This window comes from Genypterus blacodes, unplaced genomic scaffold (genome assembly GCF_046128005.1).
Source record: "Genypterus blacodes isolate CSIRO-AG114 ecotype Tasmania unplaced genomic scaffold, CSIRO-AGI_Gbla_v1 ptg000048l_1, whole genome shotgun sequence".
Lineage (NCBI taxonomy): Eukaryota > Metazoa > Chordata > Actinopteri > Ophidiiformes > Ophidiidae > Genypterus > Genypterus blacodes.
Window position 1 is genome coordinate 3070350 of NW_027466861.1, and position 19844 is coordinate 3090193.

The 19844-nt window shown below is 49.1% G+C and overlaps 1 protein-coding gene across 3 annotated transcripts; it reads right to left on the reverse strand.

Moving 5' to 3' along the window:
* Positions 1 to 1815: 1815 nt before the first annotated feature.
* Positions 1816 to 19276, reverse strand: snx13 (sorting nexin 13). 3 transcript variants are annotated; one of them, XR_012963623.1, is made up of 27 exons: positions 19107 to 19276; positions 12729 to 12841; positions 12340 to 12442; positions 12156 to 12245; positions 10959 to 11080; positions 10753 to 10871; positions 10434 to 10538; positions 10216 to 10304; positions 10016 to 10099; positions 9796 to 9934; positions 9279 to 9367; positions 8859 to 8958; positions 8239 to 8432; positions 8035 to 8139; positions 7798 to 7930; positions 7671 to 7708; positions 7449 to 7518; positions 6776 to 6954; positions 6576 to 6683; positions 6376 to 6486; positions 5770 to 5931; positions 5602 to 5673; positions 5348 to 5493; positions 5169 to 5237; positions 4967 to 5079; positions 3330 to 4651; positions 1816 to 3266 (listed from the first exon to the last, which is right to left on the reverse strand). XR_012963623.1 is itself a non-coding variant. In XM_076149789.1 (26 exons), the coding sequence occupies exons 1-26, from the start codon at positions 19116 to 19118 to the stop codon at positions 4416 to 4418; spliced, it is 2901 nt and encodes a 966-aa protein (XP_076005904.1). In that variant the 5' UTR covers positions 19119 to 19276; the 3' UTR covers positions 3285 to 4415. The 3 variants fall into 3 exon arrangements, 2 of the variants coding, with proteins under 2 accessions (XP_076005904.1, XP_076005905.1); XM_076149789.1 differs by lacking the exon at positions 1816 to 3266 and having other exon boundaries at positions 3285 to 4651; XM_076149790.1 differs by lacking the exon at positions 1816 to 3266 and having other exon boundaries at positions 3286 to 4651; positions 6776 to 6918.
* Between the last annotated feature and the right edge of the window lie 568 nt (positions 19277 to 19844).

Below are 19844 nucleotides of genomic sequence, written 5' to 3' on the forward strand. Positions count from 1 at the left end.
TTGGTCAATTTCAGAGCTAGAGCTCTAAAAATTTCAAAACCAGCATCTACAGGACACGAGGATCATTTTGTGTACGTTTGGGGCAAATTAAATTTTTGGTCCAATTTTCCCGAACATGGACCAAATTGTTTGTTTTTTTCAAAGGCCCATATCTTGGTCAATTTAAGAGCTAGAGCTCTAACAATTAGAAAACCAGCATCTACAGGACACGAGGATCATTTTGTGTACGTTTGGGGCAAATTAAATTTTTGGTCCAATTTTCCCGAACGACAGTGTAACCATTGACCAAATTGTTTGTTTTTTTCTAAAGGCCCATATCTTTCTCAATTTAAGAGCTAGAGCTCTAAACATTTCAAAACCAGCATCTACAGGACACGAGGATCATTTTGTGTACGTTTGGGGCAAATTAAATTTTCCCGAACGACAGTGAAACCATGGACCAAATTGTTTGTATTTTTCAAAGGCCCATATCTTGGTCAATTTAAGAGCTAGAGCTCTAAAAATTACAAAACCAGCATCTACAGGACACGAGGATCATTTTGTGTACGTTTGGGGCAAATTAAATTTTTGGTCCAATTTTCCCGAACGACAGTGTAACCATTGACCAAATTGTTTGTTTTTTTCTAAAGGCCCATATCTTTCTCAATTTAAGAGCTAGAGCTCTAAACATTTCAAAACCAGCATCTACAGGACAGGAGTATAATTTTGTGTACGTTTGGGGCAAATAATATTTTCCCGAACGACAGTGTAACCATGGACCAAATAGTTTTTTTTTTCAAAGGCCCATATCTTGGTCAATTTAAGAGCTAGAGCTCTAAAAATTAGAAAACCAGCATCTACAGGACACAATGATCATTTTGTGTACGTTTGGTGCAAATTAAATTTTTGGTCCAATTTTCCTGAACGACAGTGTTACCATGGACCAAATAGTTTTTTTTTTTTCAAAGGCCCATATCTTAGACAATTTAAGTGTGAGAGCTCTAACAATTACAAAACCAGCATCTACAGGACACGAGGATCATTTTGTGTACGTTTGGGGCAAATTAAATTTTTGGTCCAATTTTCCTGAATGACAGTAACCATGGACCAAATTGTTTGGTTTTTTCTAAAGGCCCATATCTTTCTCAATTTAAGAGCTAGAGCTCTAAACATTTCAAAACCAGCATCTACAGGACACGAGGATCATTTTGTGTACGTTTGGGGCAAATTAAATTTTCCCGAACGACAGTGTAACCATGGACCAAATTGTTTGTTTTTTTCAAAGGCCCATATCTTTGTCAATTTAAGAGCTAGAGCTCTAAAAATTACAAAACCAGCATCTACAGGACACGAGGATCATTTTGTGTACGTTTGGGGCAAATTAAATTTTTGGTCCAATTTTCCTGAACGACAGTGTAACCATGGACCAAATTTGTTTGTTTTTTTCAAAGGCCCATATCTTGGTCAATTTAAGAGCTAGAGCTCTAAAAAATTCAAAACCAGCATCAACAGGACACGAGGATCATTTTGGTGCAATTAAAATTTTTGTAAGAATTTCCCAAATTGACAGTGTAACCATCGACCAAATCGATTGTTTTGGTAAAAAGCCCTTATCTTGGACAAGGAAAGAGCTGGAGCTCTAAAATTGCAAACACAGCATCTACATGACACAAGGATCATATTCTGTAAGTTTGGGGATATTTTAATGTTTGGACGACTTTCCAAAATGACAGTGTAACCATGGACCAAATCGTTTGTTTTTGTAAAAACCCCATATCTTGGTCAATTAAAGAGCTAGAGCTCTGCAGAACACACTGAAGCACCAAACACAGCGTGTGTCAGTTAGTCTGAGTTACTTTTTATTAGTGTTATTGATCTGAGCACAACTGCTCACAAGGAAGAGTCTGATAAGCATGACGCAAAAAACACCCTAAAGTCCTTTTCAGTCGCATAAAATGATCATGACATTCTGATTGATTTTTTTGTTAAAGAAAAATATGAAAATAGAGTTGACAGTACATTTAGGCACACTATTAACACATACTGTACACAGATATGCACAATTTTCTTAATCATAGATTCATATATACTGGGGATTAAAAAAAACAAGCCTTCCTGTATACAGAGGTGTGCAGAAGGTTAAAGGTGACATCACCTCGTCCACTACAGAGACTAATCTTTATCTCACAGGTGAGCGTTTCCTCCCAGCCAATCAGAGTCCACCACGGCTGCTCAGTGCAAGCAAATCACAGCAGACGAGGGAGACCGATCCAATGACTGCAGCAGAATGGGGCTCCGTTCAGCCAACGGGAGAACTTCTCCCACAGTTGCTACGGTAAGTGCTTATTAGCAGTGATTCCATCGGTCACAGGACACAGCTCTCCTGTGAGCCCATTGGACAGGAGGAAGGGGCGGGGCTCCCTCATCCCTCCCGTTGTCAGTTCATAGCAACAAAGACCTGCTCACACTCAGAAGAGAACAGGCGCAAATGCTTAAAACGCCAGTCGTTGATTAAAAGTTGTTCAAGGCCCAATTAGCATTTTGTCAGGCTGCAACGCACAAAAACCCTACAACCGCCTGACTGACACTCAAACCACAGACTCTGCAAGAGTGGGTGGGGGGGAGAGTTGAGGACATGCCCCCCCCACACAGACACTCATTAAAAAACAAAAACAAAATCAGACTTATAAAACAAGTCTGTAAAATAAATGTAGTACTTTTACAACAACGGAATGTTAAGTTGTTGGGGTAAGAAGACATTTTCTAAGGAAAAGTTCTTGGATTTCTACTATTAAAACAACATGAAATCAACTTCTTCAGTATACAAGGATTCAAATGCACATGCATTAAAGAAAAATATTGCACAAAATTAAAGAGTTTCTCTGAATAAAAGTGATTAACTAGGAATTCACCTCCATGTCTGCTTTGTCCTGTAACGTTCAGTCGTGTGAAGGAGAGCTACCACTAGCGTGCATCTCTTGGTCAGTATATACTGTATATAGTTTTAAGGCTGGTTCACTAGCTCACACTGGCACAGTCTGACTGAAGAGGGTTGCATCTTCGTGCTACACACACACACACACACACACACACACGCGACCAAAGTGTACATTCTTTGAAGTAAACTTGTTGGTGTGCTTGGACAGCCGGAGTCGAACCTGTGACAGTTCAATCTGCCCGCAGCCTCACCCAAGTCAAACATTGCATTCTGCTTTTTCACATAAACAACACAAAGCACAGGTAACGTTCACGGTATCCACACGTCAGGTGCGTGCGCGCGCATGCACCTGTCGCGCACGCGCACACGCACACGCGCGCGCACGCACGCACGCACGCACGCACGCACGCACGCACGCACGCACACACACACACACACACACACACACACACACACACACACACACACACACACACACACACACACACACACACACACACACACACACACACACACACACACACACACACACACACACACACACACACACACACACACACACACACACACACACACACACACACACACACACACACGGGACAGCATGAGCTTTGGTTGTCAGGGGTTCACCATGTAGCATTAAAGGGGCGGGGTGTGCTGTATTCAACGAGTATTATGGGCGGGGATGGATGATGTAACACTTTCGGGGAGGGGGGGGGGCAAAGAAACCTCCTGATTGGCTGGAAAAAATGCTGATGTAGACAGAAATCATCCATTTCCACCCATATTTGTTCAGTCATTAAAAAAAACAAAAACAGCGCCTCTTAACCCAGTGCCATTGACATATTTGGTTACTATGGAAACAAAATATCACGTGTGACAAGTGTGGCGTCGGTAAGGGGGGAAAAAGTGTCCACAACGCGGCGGTAGATTTTGGCGGCGACGGGTCACCGAGCACGCAAGGATGGGGTGGAGAAGCGGGGCGGTAAGGCAGAGGTGAGGGTGTGTGCTGTCGCCACCTGCAGGTTAAAAACAAACAGTACAGTATCGGTGGTCGCCTTTCTGGGCTGAGAGAAAGCAGCATCATGTGGCCCAGCCTAAGATCAACACCACTAAAAAGAATGGATGGGGGGAAGGAGACACGTCGGCTAAAACAAGAGACCGCCGCGTTCAGTCTCGGTGCAAACTGGAGGATTTGTGTTTTTGCACACGTGTGTGTCACTGCGTTAGAGTACGGCAGTGTGTGTGTGTGTGTGTGAGGTCTGCATTTGTCTAAAGAACTTCAAAGAACGGTGATGACTGGAGTGGGACGCTGGAAAGAGAAGGTGTGGGGAAAGTAGAAGCACAGAAATCACACACACGCACGCGTACACACACACACACACACACACATGCAGGTACACGTCAACGTTCACATCAAGGCCCCCCCTCGCGCTCTGGCGTTCAGCTCTCAAGTCTGCGCGCGTCTCCCCGGCCCGCCTCCTCCCGTCCTCTCCTGTCACCTCTTGAGGGAGGAGGATTTGAGTTTCTGGCGGTATCTGAACGTGCGCGGCGAGCGGGAGTGCAGCTTGACGAAGAGCTCGGGGAACTTGTACTGGGGGAACATGGTCTCCAGGAAGCCCTCCAGGAAAACGTAGACCAGCCGGCGGTTCATGGGCTGGTACTGGAACATGTCGAAGACGCGCAGGATGCCCTTCCGTGTCGTGTCGGCTCCAATGATGTGCTTCAGCTCATCTAGGGAGGAGACAAATGAGTCAAAACTGATTGGTCCTCAAAACAGCTGCACATATAAGTCGATCGTGCTCGTTTGTAACAATGTACAGAGTAATGGAGCTAAATACTGCGTCAGAATTCACTACACTCGGCCTGAACTGTGTCGTCTGCATGGGACTGTCTGAAAATGATGCTCGTAATTACATAACCAGCCTACAGCCTGTGTGTGTGTGTGTGTGTGTGTGTGTGTGTGTGTGTGTGTGTGTGTGTGTGTGTGTGTGTGTGTGTGTGTGTGTGTGTGTGTGTGTGTGTGTGTGTGTGTGTGTGTGTGTTTACCTGGCATGATGCCCAACAGGTTGGTCTTTGCAGCTACTCGCGTCTTCATTCGGATGTTCTTGTCCCGGCGCGGTGGCGTCTCGGCCAGAATTCCGTTAGGCCAGTACGAATCCCTGCACGGGAGACAAAAGACCACACTGAGGCGTCACTGCCGACCCCTCTGACCCCTTGCAGAGACGGTTTGAGAAAGTGTGGGGCTTACCTGAACTTCTTGACGTAGTCTGCCACCTGCTCCGGCGAGGTCATGTAGTCCACGTGATCCACGATTTTCCTGCAGAGACCCGGGAACACATCATTCAGTCTTTCAGATTTTCTAGGGATGTGATGGGTTTTCACTTTATGAGACTTAACATTTGTAACAACCCCTAACGTCCCTCTGACCTGTTGATGGTGTCTCCGTACGTGGCTCTAATGAGCTGCTGCAGCAGGTTCTTGATGTTCCGCCGCAGCCACTGGTTCTTCTCCTTCAGGTCAAACACTTCGTCCATCAGCAGCAGCATCACGCGTAGAGGGATGTTATCGTCCACCTGGACAGGAACACACACACGTCTCAACGTCCGTTTAACAAAAATACAAGGACCGTCAGCTGTCATAGCTCAGTCCACACACACACGCACACACACAGACAGACTCACGTTGTCGTCCAGCTGGGCGGAGACTCTGCAGTGTTCCGGGTCGATGTCGGTCTTGGGCAGGAGCGGAGGCACCTGAGACAAGAGAGGGGGGACGAGCAGCGGACAGTCAAGAGAGGCGCAGTGGAGGATTGTGGGTAGAAGCTGGTTCTCTGGGGGTATTTGCGGTACCTTGAATATGGACTGTTTGATGTCCTGGCCCAGCCTCTCGGACATGCGGCCCATGTTGTCAGAGACCTTGGTCATGCCCTCGGCCAGGCTGTCAGGCAGGCCCTTCACGGCGTTGGACACGTTCCTCATGGAGCTCCGCAGAGGATTGACAAAGGTGTCGATCTGACCGTGGACAACACAAGATTATTATTTGGGAAAAGTCACAAGCTTTCAGACCAAATTACTGCTTCATTAGATATAAAAGCTGGAATCTGCAGCTTTCCAATCTCAAACTGCCGTGAACATGAGAGGAAAGGAGTGGATGTGCTTCAACACCGTTCAACACTCAGATACAGATATCAGTGTGCAATATGTACAAAATACATTTCAGCTGCGTTTCACCAACACCTCCTACTAGTGGCGGCTGCTGGAACTACTTGCTTGGTAGAAGTATAATATTTATGAATCGTTCCATCCAGGACTGTATCGTTTTACGCAGCCATACTTTTGTGTCTAAAAACATAAATTATGAACAAGACTGAGGCTTATTAAAGACGTGTGCTGAACTACGTGCACACACACTTTTACGTCAGTGAGTGGATGGCGGTGCTTAGCGTCTGGCGTCACCTTGCGTGCAAACTCTCCCTTGCCCTTGCTGTAGGCCTTGTTCTCCAGGAAGTCGTAGACGTAGGGCACCAGAGTCGGGCAGGCCTTCACCATCTCCGGGTTCATCAGCAACTGCAAGACGCAAACAGGCTCCGGTGACGCAAACGCGCTGGACAGAACGATCAAAACAACGAGGCGGTCTGCACTGATGGAGCAGCTACCTGCAGGTAGGCGTTGAGGTCTTTTTTTCTCTTCTCCAAAAACTCTCTGTCCATATTGTTGAAGGTCTTCTTGCCAGGCAGCTTGAGGATCGACGCCAGGCTTTCAAACTAGCGTGGGATAAACGCACACGGCATTCAGAAGGAGACGAACACCAGGGGTCAACATTCGATCCGCTCCCTTGTCAGTTACACACACTCACCTGTTCCGTGATCCTCATGTGGAAGTCGTGGAAGTCAGAGTAGCGGCGGTACGTCTTCCAGCAGTCCTCGCTGCCGTCCTGGTTGCGGCGGAACACGGTGATAGCGTACAGGGCGTACGTCTTCCCGTGGTCGTTGCAAACCCCTGCAGCGCCCCAGAAGCCGGGGAGACAAGTATCAGCTACCCCACCAACAACCCAGAGATTTGGAAAGAGGGTGTGCAAGAGAGCAGGGGCCATGGATTGATGGATGGATGGATGAAAGGAGAGGAGGAGGTGGAACCGAAGAAAGAGAGGGAAAGAGAGGGAAGAGAGGGTAGTGTGCAGAGGAGCGACGAGCAGAGAGGGAGAACAAAACAAGGAATGCAAAGCGTGGAGGCGAGATGAAAGGGAGGAAAACATGACAGGAAGGGAAAAGGCAGCGGGAACAAAAGGAGAAAGGAAGAACAGAAAAACAGTGAAGGTGATGGAATGAGAGAAAAAAAAGTAAATTGGATCACAGCAGACACGTGCAGATTGGTGGAGCATGAAGGTGAAAAATCAACTGGATGGAAACAAAAACAAAACTGGGCAGAGGAGCTGAGAGCTGCAGAGTGTGTAACAGAAATGCACACACTGTGTACCCTGAACACACAAGTGCACAAAACTTTCTGTGTGTGTGTGTGTGTGTGTGTACCCGTGTCAGAGATGAAGGCGTGTATCTGCATATTTTCGTCGTGGCAGGAGTTGGACAAGTCATCCAAAGACTGAAATCAGGAGAAACTATTTGTCACACCGAGTCTGTGTACAGTCTGTGACAGTGAGAGCACAGAACACAACACAACTTTCACAAACAAACACATCGCTCTGACTGAGGTTTCGCCACATCAGCTCAACAGGAAGTGAAGGAAACACTTACGAGGTTTATGCTGCCCGTGGGAGAGCCGTTGAAGGATTCTGCGGGATGAAGCGCAGACAGAAAAGTCATTAGATAAGAGCGACCAATCAGGGACAGGACATCCACACCCACACCCACACCATCACACCTCCATCTCCGTCGTCAGATCCCCTGTAGCTGGGCTCTTTCAGCATGTCCAGCTCTGCCAGCATGCGGACGTAGAGCGGACTCTGCCTGAAGGACGGATAGAAGCGCTCGTCGCGGAGCATCATGTCGTACACCTGCGGAAAGGAGGCCGGTTAAAAGGCGAGAAGAGGCACCACATCGGCAACGTTATTAGGAAAAGGAGCGGGGAACGCTTCAGGCGCAGACTAAACTCCAGCACCTTCCTCTGGATTTCGTCGAATATCTCCGGCGTGGGGTCGTCCTTCTGCAGCTTCTCCCACAGCTTCACTACAGACTCCTCGTCCACCTGGACCCTGGGAGACGCCTGTGGGGTGGAGGGGGAAGAGAGGTCGACTTTAGGCAGACTTAACACAGGTTATAAAGCTCCTCACCTCACTCGCTGTGCCTCCCGCCCCCCCCTCACCTTGTCAGAGAGGTACTGCTCAAAGACCCCCAGGGCGGCGGCCTGCAGCAGCACCTTGGTGGTGCTGGGCTGCTTCTTGCCATCCCTCTGCCAGCACTGCATGGCCTCCAGCTGCTGCTGCGCCGTCACCCGGTAACCCTCCACCGTGAGCCAGAAGAAGAGCTCCGCCTGGGCCCCCGCCAGCTGCATGAAGTCTGAGCGCACACACACACACAGACAACACACACATTGCAGATTGCTCAGTGTAAAAGCTCTCATCTTCCCTCCACTCCTCTAGCTCCTGACCGATTCTCTCATTCCTTTCTCCTTATATATTATATATTCCTTATATATGTGGTGATCTAAACACAAATATTATAAATCTCTGTGTGCAATTAGACCTATCATTGTTTGCTGGCCTCCAGCCTTTGTGCCGGATCGACCGGTGCAGACAGACGGGCGGAGCAGACTCAGAGTCAGAGCTGCTGGCCGCTCAGCTCACTTTTTCCACAGTAAATCTAACGCAGCTTGGCTTTGCTCCTGGTGTGGGCTGTACACACACACACCCATATATATATATGCGTATATATATGCTGTATATATGGGGGGTGGGGTTGCTCTAATTAATTATTTAAAATTACCCATGAAGAACTGCAGAGCTATATTATGGACAAGGATGTGATCCAGCGGGATGACACACAGCTTCCCAAAATTGGCAGCCAGCTTCAAGGCATCAACCTCCTTCAGAGAGAGAGAGAGAGAGAGAGAGAGAGAGAGAAAGAGAAAGAGAAAGAGAAAGAGAAAGAGAGAGAGAGAGCGGGAGACAGAGGGAGAGAGGGGGCTAAGTCAGATTAATTCAAGATAAACTAAGTCTCATCAGGACCATTTCAGAGACGGAGAGTAGTGTTTCATCAAACACACTTCACACACACTCTCTGGCTCTCGCACAAACAAACACAACACAGCAAAACCCTCCACTTGTTTTGATAAAAAACGTTAAGTGTCCCCATGAAAGCCGTGTGGTTAGGGGCCGGTAGAGGAGGAGGAGGACCCGGTCTCACCTTGCCGGAGTGCAGCCTCTGGATCCTGGTCTCACACACCTTCTTCACAAACAAAAGACTGTTGATCTGGTTCTTGATCAGGTTGATGTCTTATGGAGAGAGAGAGAGAGAGAGAGACATAAACAGGTCTGACGCATTCAGGGAACATGTACCTTTGTAAATACTTAGGTTGAAAAACTTCCACTGTGTTCCTTTGAAACCTTTCTACCAGCCAAATGTCAAATGTGTGAGTTATTACATTTAGATCATAAAGACGTTCACCGTCACATTTAACTACAATCACAAGTCTAGTCTATAGTCATGCACACGTTCTGTAAACAACACACCCTTACGTCAGTGCGTGGCCTACAGACGACAGCGTTACTATGGTGACACACATCAACACCAGGGATCGGCCTGGGTTCATCCTCCACATGACTTTTCCACACCATTTCCAAATATCACCGTGTCTTGCAGGATCTTCTCCACCGTACGGACCCTGTGTATTATGTGTGTGTCTGTGTGTGCGAGTGCCCACCATCTCCTGCCGTATCCAGCGAGCGGAGGTACTGCAGCTCCTCCAGCACCTTGTCTTTGACGGCCTCCAGCTCAGCCGGCTTGTCCGTCAGCTTCAGGATGTTCATGAAGGCTTCGTAGTTACAACTGGAGTCACGGATCTAAACACACACACACACATTATCCACCTGTTCTCTCCTTTCATATCATTGTACACATGAAGCCGAGCGGTCACGTCTCACCATCCAGATGACAAACTGGTTGATGTAGTCTGGGTCGCTCAGCTGGTTGATGAGAGGAAGCAGCACGCCGCGCGCCAACACCTCCTACAAACACCACAGCACGTTACACTTCTGTGTGTGTGTGTGTGTGTGTGTGTGTGCTGTGATCATGAGTAAGTAAGGTGGCAGTAGTGTGATGTTGAGGGTTTGTGCGTCCTCACCCTTAGGAAGTATCTCATGTTCTTGTTGTGGAAATCTCCAGGAGGTAGTAACAGATACAAAAGTAACTCACACAGATCCCGAAGGAAACCTGAGACACACAGGGAGAGAGAGACACACACAGACACACACACGCGCAGAGCTAAGATTGAGTTTGATTCTTTTTGTCTTCAGCCCACCCCCCCCCCCAACATGGACACACGTGCAGGGATGTGTTTACCTTCTTCGTCTTTGTGCGAGGTGCACACGACGTCGCGACAAATATTCCTCTCCATCTCCACCTCGGCCTCGAAGAAGGAATCCACCAGCTCCTCCGTTATGTCCCCTGTCCGGACACGACGCTCAGCATTAACAGGACCGCACTATTCACTGTGTCACAGCTGTGCAAGTTGCCAAATGATTACCACACGTTGGATTTAGCTCAGAAACTAAAGAAAACGCCAGGTGAGACAACTGGAGGCTTGCCAGAGGAAGTGTGTGTGTGCGTGTGTGTGTGAGGTAAGAGTGTGTGAGGAAACTTTAGAGTTGAGTTTGAGTACTTTGCTTATCCTCTCTGTCGCCGAGGCGATCCTGGGCTTTGCGAAAGACACGTAAATGGGTGGCGAAGTCGTCCACCAGGCGAGTGGTGAAGTAAGGCTGCCAGTCCACCTCCTTAGACCTGAGGACACAGAGGACAGAGGAGACGTCAGAGCCTTTACCGCCGCCGCAAACCGGGCGCTAAGCAGCCGACGGCCGACGTGTGTACCGTGTGGAGAACTGGACGAGGGCGTTCTGTAGTGTCTGTCTGATCTCCAGTAGGAAGGATTCATCCTCGCTCAGAGTGTAGTACCAGTACTGGATGTAGTCTCTCAGAGCGAACTGGATCACCTAGAGACAGAGAGAGAGAGAGAGAGACAGACAGAGGGAGAGACAGAGAGAGAGACAGAGAGAGATGATTAACAGCTGTGGTCTGAGTGAAAGTGACGTGTTGTCTGCTCCATCCTCCACCTTCACACAGCGCTGCGTCGCACGATTCAATCAAGTCAGCTGATGAGGTCATGTCATCGTCTCTCTCTCCGTCTGCTGCCTTCTCCTCTTATCTAATCACACCTGAGCAGCACCCGCATGCTTCCTCCTCTGAGTTTGAGAGCAAATAAAGGCAGAAAGTAGAAGCACGCTGCGCCAGATAACATAAAGTGACGCGGCGTATTACGCAACTTCTTTACGTGGCTGCACGCACGCACGCATGCATGCACACACACACGCACGCGGTGAAATGATGAGCGTGCATTCTCAGGAGAAACCAGTGCTGACTCCTCTGTGTCATCAGACCACCACAGACTGCTGCGTCAGCAATTAAGGCCGCTTCCATTTAAAAGCTTGTCTGCCGTTTGTGAAGTGACGTAACCGCAAGGAGGAGGAGGAGGGGAGGCGGGACCACCTGGAAGACGGCAGATGAGACGTTTGTTGTTGTTGTTGTTGTTGTTCGCTGTCAGCTACTTAGACCAGTGACCCGGTCAGTGTGACGCCGAAGTAATTTGTGACACTGAGAGCCACTGAGTGAAAACAACTTTAAGCTCTACTTTCTTCCAGTTAAGAGCTGAATGAGTCTCTTGACTGACAGGGGCTGGATTTCCACTAAAGCGCATCGAGCTTTTGCTGCCAGTACATTTTAATTACACTACGATGAGTGAAAACAGAGACGAAACTTTATCACATATCAGATTAAATATCCCACAATATTCCACCTAATTAAAGCAGCCGTTCATTCATTTGTCTAAACTTCTGTCATTTCGCGCGCGCACACACACACACACACACACACACACACACACACACACACACACACACACACACACACACACACACACACACACACACACACACACACACACACACACACACACACACACACACACACACACACACACACACACACACACACACACACACACACACACACCTGTTGTAGTGGTTCATCTATGAAACTGGAGCCGGTTAGTCTTCTGTCGATCTTTATGGGCTTCAAGTCCGACTTCATCTCATCCAACGTCTGCCAGGGAAACACAAACGAAACCAGAGATGAAAGACGAGCGAGCGCGAGATGAACCTGTGCAGAGGTCGACTCACAACCTGTGTGTGTTTACCTTGTGTATACCAATCTGTGTGGCTGGCAGGTAAGAGTGTTCGCACTTCTCCAGGTGTTTCTCTGAGTTGATCTTTCCATAGAGCAGAGTGACCGCAAAGCCCCTGGAGAGCAGAAGTGAGAATGAAACAACGCAGGGCTAAAGACCAGGGGATAGCTTGGTCAGAGCGTGTGTGTGTGTGTGTGTGTGTGTGTGTGTGTGTGTGTGTGTGTGTGTGTGTGTGTGTGTGTGTGTGTGTGTGTGTGTGTGTATGTGTGTGTGTGTGAGTGAGTGAGTGAGTGAGTGAGTGAGAGCGAGTAAGAGAGTGTGTGAGTGAGTGAGAGAGAGAGAGATATAAATTGTAACAACAGAAATAGAGGATCTAAATTATCTTAAGCCTTCTCACTCACCCTCCAATGAAGCAGAAGATATAAAAGGCCAGGTAGAACACCGCAAAGGGTCCGAAGGTGACGAGGAACAGCACGACTCCAAGACCCCCCCAGCCCCAGATGGACAGACTGGCCTGGAACGCAAACACACACACAGACACAGGTTACACACTCCAGTTCTCTCCTCTGGCAGCAGCGGTGTGTTTTCTTTGCGTGGCTCAGCTGACTCGTTTCCCTCTGGTGATAAACGCGGCGCCTGATTAAGGCTCAAGTTGCAGCTGCCGGCTCCTCTTGTTTATCTTTTACGCACGCATCTGAAAAATGGGAGAGGACACTCGCTCACTTAAGAAGGGATAAATAAAAATAAATCAGCCACACACACACACACACACACACTCCGGTGCTGAAGTTTATAAGCACACGTTCATCCCATCAGCAGAGCTCCAAGGTGTCGGCACAGGAAAAAAGACACACACACACTGTGGGGTGTCGCATTGTGAGAGAGAATGAAAGGCAAAGACTCGCGAAACGTGTGTGAGGCTGCACACACTCGTGTGTCACATCCCATGGTTTCCTGTTATTGTCCCGGCAGGAAGCGGAGATCGGGCCTGTTGGGCGTGGAAGTGATCTGCTTCAATTATTAAATGTATTAAACACCACAGAGTCTAATGTGGCGTTTGAGCCAATTGAGGAAGGAAGGAGAGATAGGCTGTGTGTGAGCAGCACTGGCACACAGGCAGCGGTGCTCTCACACACACACACACACACACACACACACACAGGGGTCAGCTGAAAGGAAGTGGAGGAGTGGATGAATCTGCCACCGCGCTCTGCTAACCTGACGGGCCCGGCAGGTGCAGGGCTGCACGAATGGAATCAGGCCACGCACAGCTGAGCAAAGAACCAGAACACACACACACACACACACACACACACACACACACACACACACAGTATTAAGCTCACTATCTGGCTGTGGGCTCATCAGATATGGGTGCTGACTGACATGGTGATCATCAGCGGCGATGATCTGGGCTGTCCTGGATTCCCACTAAGTGTGTGTTAGATAAGCAGCTCTGTGGACAGACTGGGACGGACTGAGCTTCCTTACTCACACTCACACATTGTTCCCACCGCCACAGCCGCCTATGGACCGACACACACTGGGATAACACACACACCCGCACATTAGACTGGCTGCCAGCTGTGTCACATTTGGAAACACGCCTTGGCGAGCTATGTGCAGCGTGACGAACACGCGGAAGCATCCGGCAGAGACGTCTTGTTGGGGGAAAACGCAGGCGGCCCCAGATCGGTGCTTCTACGCCGAACGCAATTAAATCAAGAATGGCTAACGAGCGCCACTGAACACGCCGCGCGCTTCGCTCTCCGATGTCGACGTCTTCATTAAAACTGCAAGCTGCCGTTCCTGTGCAGCTTCCACGGTTCACTCACTCCCAACAGCCTGTGTGTGTGTGTGTGTGTGTGTGTGTGTGTGTGTGTGTGTGTGTGTGTGTGTGTGTGTGTGTGTGTGTGTGTGTGTGTGTGTGTGTGTGTGTGTGTGTGTGTGTGTGTGTGTTTTAAGACAGAGTTCCCGTGTTGTAACCCAGTGCAGTGAGGCGATTTTGACAGCTGCTGATGTAATTGGCTATTAATCGCACTGGGCTTTAAGTAGTGAACAGGACCTGCTGCATTGTAAGTGAAGCCCTGCAGATCAGCCTGGGACGTCCCTGCCCCACACACACACACACCAGCTGAAGACCCCCCATCTGGTGTGGTGGAGAGGCCCAGCGAGGCGGCGCAGCAGCTCCAGAGACGTTCGCTATATTTATGTTAACATACACAACAGTGGTGTAAATCATGCTGTGGCTAACAGCGGGAACACAGCCAATGAGAGCCAAGACACGGCGGGGGACTTCCTGCTTTCCGTGTCGACGCTCTGACGTGGTGAAACGTAACTTTGGCACAGGACAGAGTCGCCGGGGGGAGAAGAGGCGGCGCAGTGGACGGCGATCACGTCAGTCGGTCGCGTAGCCTGAACGCCTCATGACTTCAACACGCTGGAATGCGAGACGACGCCGTCACACGCCGAGTTACACGGTGACGAGCCGACGCCTGTGAAAAGACGGTGGAAATGAAAACCTGATGTCTGTCAGTGAGGAGATTTGCAGGCTTTGTAAAGAGACTCCTTCCTCTCCAAACACACCGAGGTTTACACATTCAGGCTACTAACCCAGTAGCACCTTTGTTTCCCAGTGCGACCTGGGGGAATATCTGACGTACGAACGCCTCATTCAGGCTGCAGAATGCGTCCCGACAGGCTGGGCCTCTTTCCAAAGCGGCCGTTGGCTGAGACAATGGCTGTAATGGCAGGGTTTGGATCTGGAGGGGCGGGACAGCGGGGAGTGTTATTACAGAGAAGCGAGGGGAGGAAGAGACAGAGAGGAATACTAACGGCGGGACGGTTTGGACGCTGCCACACTTGGACTTTGGTCTCCGACACCCTGAGCTCCATCGCGCTCGCAAGAAGGCCACACATCTCGCGCTGCAGTGAGACGTCTAATCCCTTTAGCTCCCGGCTTCGCTTGTAAAGAGCGTGCGGGGACGACGGCGTTCAAAAAGGCCTGCAGTCATTAGCGACGTATTTATCACCCGCGGGTCAAGGCTGCATGCTCGGAGGTGGCCGCGACATTCACACACATGCGCGATAACGCAGCACGATAACGCGGCCTCATGACTTTCCACAGTAACAACAACTTACAAACTTTGCTGAGCAGAATCCCGGAACAAGTGTCAACCAGGGACAACGGACCACAATTAGAACGATGACTTATAACTGTGTAGCAGACAGCAGTGAGTTTGAATGGCGGGGTGGTGGTGGAGGGGGCGTGGTCTCTGCGACAGAGGCTTGGCACGCTGCAGGAGATGATAACCGACACTCTTGAGTCATTACAGCTTACACAGGGCTTTAAACATGAACCATCTGCTCCTGTGATTAACAACCGCGTTCACTCGGTACAACACACACACACACACACATATAAACATTTGTGCAATTCCTGCACCGCCCACATGTGAACAGGCACACAAGCACCAGCTGAACAATACGTACCCGCCTGTGACAACTTTGACTCGTGTTAACAAATACATAACATATAGAGACTGTAGGCAGAGTGAAGGGGTTAATATGTGGTAGGACTTTCTCAGGCGCTCCACATTAGAGTTTGCGTTGCTGGACTGGCAGGGCAACACGTCAGCCGGCGGGTTTGAGATCAAATCTAATCTTTGCGATTTGTACGTGTTTGCTAAAATGTTGATTCAACTTTATAAACACACTCCTTAGTTACAGTTCGTGGATACGGGGGCTGAGGAGGGGAGGACACTTTGTCGTTTTGAGAAGCGGGCACGTCCGAAGAATCCATTTCAATCAATCGCGAGCAAAAGACGGTTGATATGTGGTTTCAGGAGATATGAATGAAGAGAATGAATCAATTCTTCTCCAATGCTCCTCCCTGAGCTCCCTGTGCTCCCTTGGGGCCTGTTTGGAACTTTAAAGGTGCGTTTGTAAACAAAACAGGTACAAAAACACACACACACAGGTAGGCAGGTACACACCCTGATACACGCACGTGTGGGACGATCTGCACACGGGCGGAAGTTTCTATTTCGGAGCGCTTAGCTAGGATCAGTGCAGCCAATGGGGGAAGAGGTTAACCCAGCCTATTAAAACACTCCTGTGGGAGATCTGTGGATAATACCTGAGAGAGAGAGAGAGTGTGTGTGTGTGTGTGTGTGTGAGCAGGGCTGAGTGACGACGCAGGACTTATCCACCCGGACCGAGGTGTTAGAGAGACGCATTGAATTAGCTCAGCAAATTGTCACAGGGTGATTGTTGTACGTGTGTGTTGCTGCAGGCCGGCTGTACTCCAGGTGGACAAACAGAGAAAGATGTCCCCAAACAGACAGAGAATCACAACCAGCACACACAGATAATTGGAGCTGCTGGCTAATTCCAAACCTGTGCTGTGCAATCCCCTGCTAACACGCCTTTGGCTACGGCCGGCGAGCGAGCGAGCGGAGGAGAGCAGACGCAGGAAGGCACAGGCCGCCGCCTTCACCACAAGTCACGTGACCCCGGCCTCCACCGACATGAAGTGTGAATGAAAATGTACAAAAGTAGCAGTGGCGGTTGTTGGGGGGTGAAGGGAAGTACACACTTCGTCTAAATGTGTGAAGATGAAAATGGAAACGAGCCCTCCTCAGCAGCTCTGCTCACACTCTGATCTGCAGCGTAACACTCGTCAGGTGATCGGGTCACACGAGCACAGCTGTGTGTATACAGGTGTGACTCCACAGCACAGAAAGCACCTCTGACAAAACTGACAGACAGGTTCATCAAGTGTGTGGAGGGGAATGTTTGAAAGCTGTGGCTGAGACGGGGCACCAAACTGTGTTAACTTAATCTGACATCGTCTTATGATCTGATTCCACCGTGAGCAAACAAACCCAAGCATTTTGTTCCAACATTCACAGCCTCGGCCCTAATAAGTCAGACACTTGAGATAGAATTTGACGCTGTGTGTAAACTGCGAGCTGTTGCAACTGGCAACTGGATCTGGACTCGATCTGGACGCATCCCAGAGCCAGAACTGAAAGGGGCTTAATTCTTGTGTCAGGTGTCAGCGCCTCTGGCAGAGCAAAGAGTCCGACTGACCTGAAGGCAGAGAGAGAGAGAGAGAGAGAGACGGGCAGCCCACCTGATGACAAGCAGACGAGCAGACAGACAGCATTATACGGCTCGACACACAGGGACTCCTTCCTCTCTTTGATTACTCCACTCAGGTGAGCAAAGGTGTATTTTACAAGCCAGGCTCAGATATCTCCTCTGTCAAACCATTAGGCGTACTATAATTAGAATCAATGTGGACGCCAAAACAAGTCATTACAGCTGAAGCATTCCGGGCTGAGTCAAACGGGCTAAATAAGGACTGATGAAACCTTCAGGTACCATCTCAATAAACGAAATGGACTCGTAGATATAAAAGCGAGGCCTGTGAGTGAAGCTCTTCATCCACCACATCTGCAGCCTCACTCTGCAGCTCAGACGGGGATTAATTAATTAAAGGCGACACACTCAAGATGGTGTAGAGACGGATCCATCACAGGGCGTCCCAGCGCGGCTCTGTCAGTCACCTCAAGACGGGACGGCGACTCTCGCACCGAGGGCCGAATAATACGGCGTGAGCTCAAAGCCTCATTACAGAGATTTAAAGTGCTGGAGACGAGCCGAGATAGGTTCAGGTCACCAGATAGACAGTGTAGATAGAGAGAGAGATAGTAGATGAGTACTGAGTAATCAATAACAGTTTAACTCAATCAATTGTTTAGAAGTTGTTGGGTCCAGATCTCTCTATTTTGTTTGACATTGTTGTGAATTTTTGTTGCTCGGACAAAACAAGAATCTTTATGACATTTGAACCAGATTCTTGACTGTTATGGTCACAGTTTCGTGTCCCATCAGCAAATCACGTGTCCAGCTGAATATACCTATAGAATGAGAAAAGAAAAGTGTGTGTGTGCGTGTGTGTGTGCTGAGGAGCCGGATCACATGAGAGCGTACGGAGCCGTGGCAGACTGACACTCGGCCATCTCGAATCCTAAGCACGTCAGGGTGAGAGGTCAAAGAACCCATATAGACCTGAATGCTCTGCACTCCGTAGCCACTTTATACACGCGTAAACTCCCTTGCTTCATAAATAAAATATCACAGAATAAAGAGAATATAAAGAGCCCAGAAACGAGCCTGTGTCACGTCAGGTGTCTTAAAACTGAAACTCGAACTATTTAGGCTGGTATTCAACTGTTAAACATTAGCTAGACGCCCCAAACTTACCTTAAAAACAGGAAAATAAACCTACAACCACCCGAAACTCTCCTGCTACACGTTATGAACCGGCGTTTCGGCTCGCTAACCAACGCTTCTGAACGCGGAGCTGCAGCTGTGACAGCCCGGGGTTTGGAGCTCCGTCGCCGCGGACCGAACTCACTTTCTCTCGCCCCGTCCGAAGCAGCTAACGCCCAGCTCACCTGTGTTTGTTGTGGCGTAACATTCCGTCTTTGAGGGACGCTCGTCATTATCTTACAACGACACATTACCGACATTTTACCCGGTGGTGAGCTAATTGCAGCGCGGGTGTTGACAGTGCGCCATCCCTATTAGCCGCGTAATCCCTCTTCCCCGGGCTGAGCGCCACATATAGCGGCTAGCCTCGGCGCTGCGTGCCGCCCTCTCTGTGTTTACCTGCGGGGCTAAACGCTGACACGCTAGCTGCTACGAGCTAACGCGGCAGCTCCCCAGCGCCTGTCACAGGGAAAAACAAAAGCCCCGGCTTCGCTTACCTCTGCGAACATCGTTCAAAGGCTGTGCGTGCGATGCGGGCGGCTCCGGCTTAACCCCGCCACATTGTAACACGCCAGCAGGAGCTTGTTTCCTCTTGTTAAAATCGCTCGTATTTCCAGTCTCCGTACTCTCTTCGGAGCGTCGCCATGTTTGCCAGGTTTACGTCTGGAGTGCCCCGTTTGTGGACGCCGCCGTGTGATTGGCTGGAAGCGCGATGACGCAATAACACACCCGCGAGTTGATGATACTTCATTTTTCCTCTCGGATGAAAGTAGTTTCACATATGCTCTTAATTTCACCCGTTATGTCTCTTAATATGTCTCTGAATTAAGCCGATTAATTCCTTAATTTGTGTAAATGTGAAATCACGGCTTGTCCCTCCATCAATGTACACATACCGCAGATGAAAACATTCCAGGAACAATTCAGGAAAATATCGGTTTATCTGTTTTTTTCAGATATTCAAATTTCTCCTGTCTGCAAAGAGATCATCGTGTCCACACAGCAAAAGGTGACCTGGTCAAGCCCAAATCGCTCCAAGAAGACGGTCAAAAACTGCCTAAATTCCCTATGAGAATAAACAGATGTTGCATCATAAAGTCAGAGTGACAGTGAAAGACAGTGAAAGATAAAGAGACAGAGAAGAGAGGGTCCATTAGAACTCTTCTGTGTGCTATAATTATGTTTTCAAGCCGCCATATTATACAAACAAAGTGCCTTTTTTTGTTGTATCTGAT

Bases quoted from the DNA above. Each gene is read 5' to 3' on its own strand.
- snx13 (XM_076149789.1), bottom strand. The intron at 12,246-12,339 runs GTAAACACACAC...TTTCCCTGGCAG, and splicing joins CACAGATTGGTATACACAAG to ACGTTGGATGAGATGAAGTC. The intron at 6,684-6,775 runs GTGAGTGTGTGT...ATCCCACGCTAG, and splicing joins ACATGAGGATCACGGAACAG to TTTGAAAGCCTGGCGTCGAT.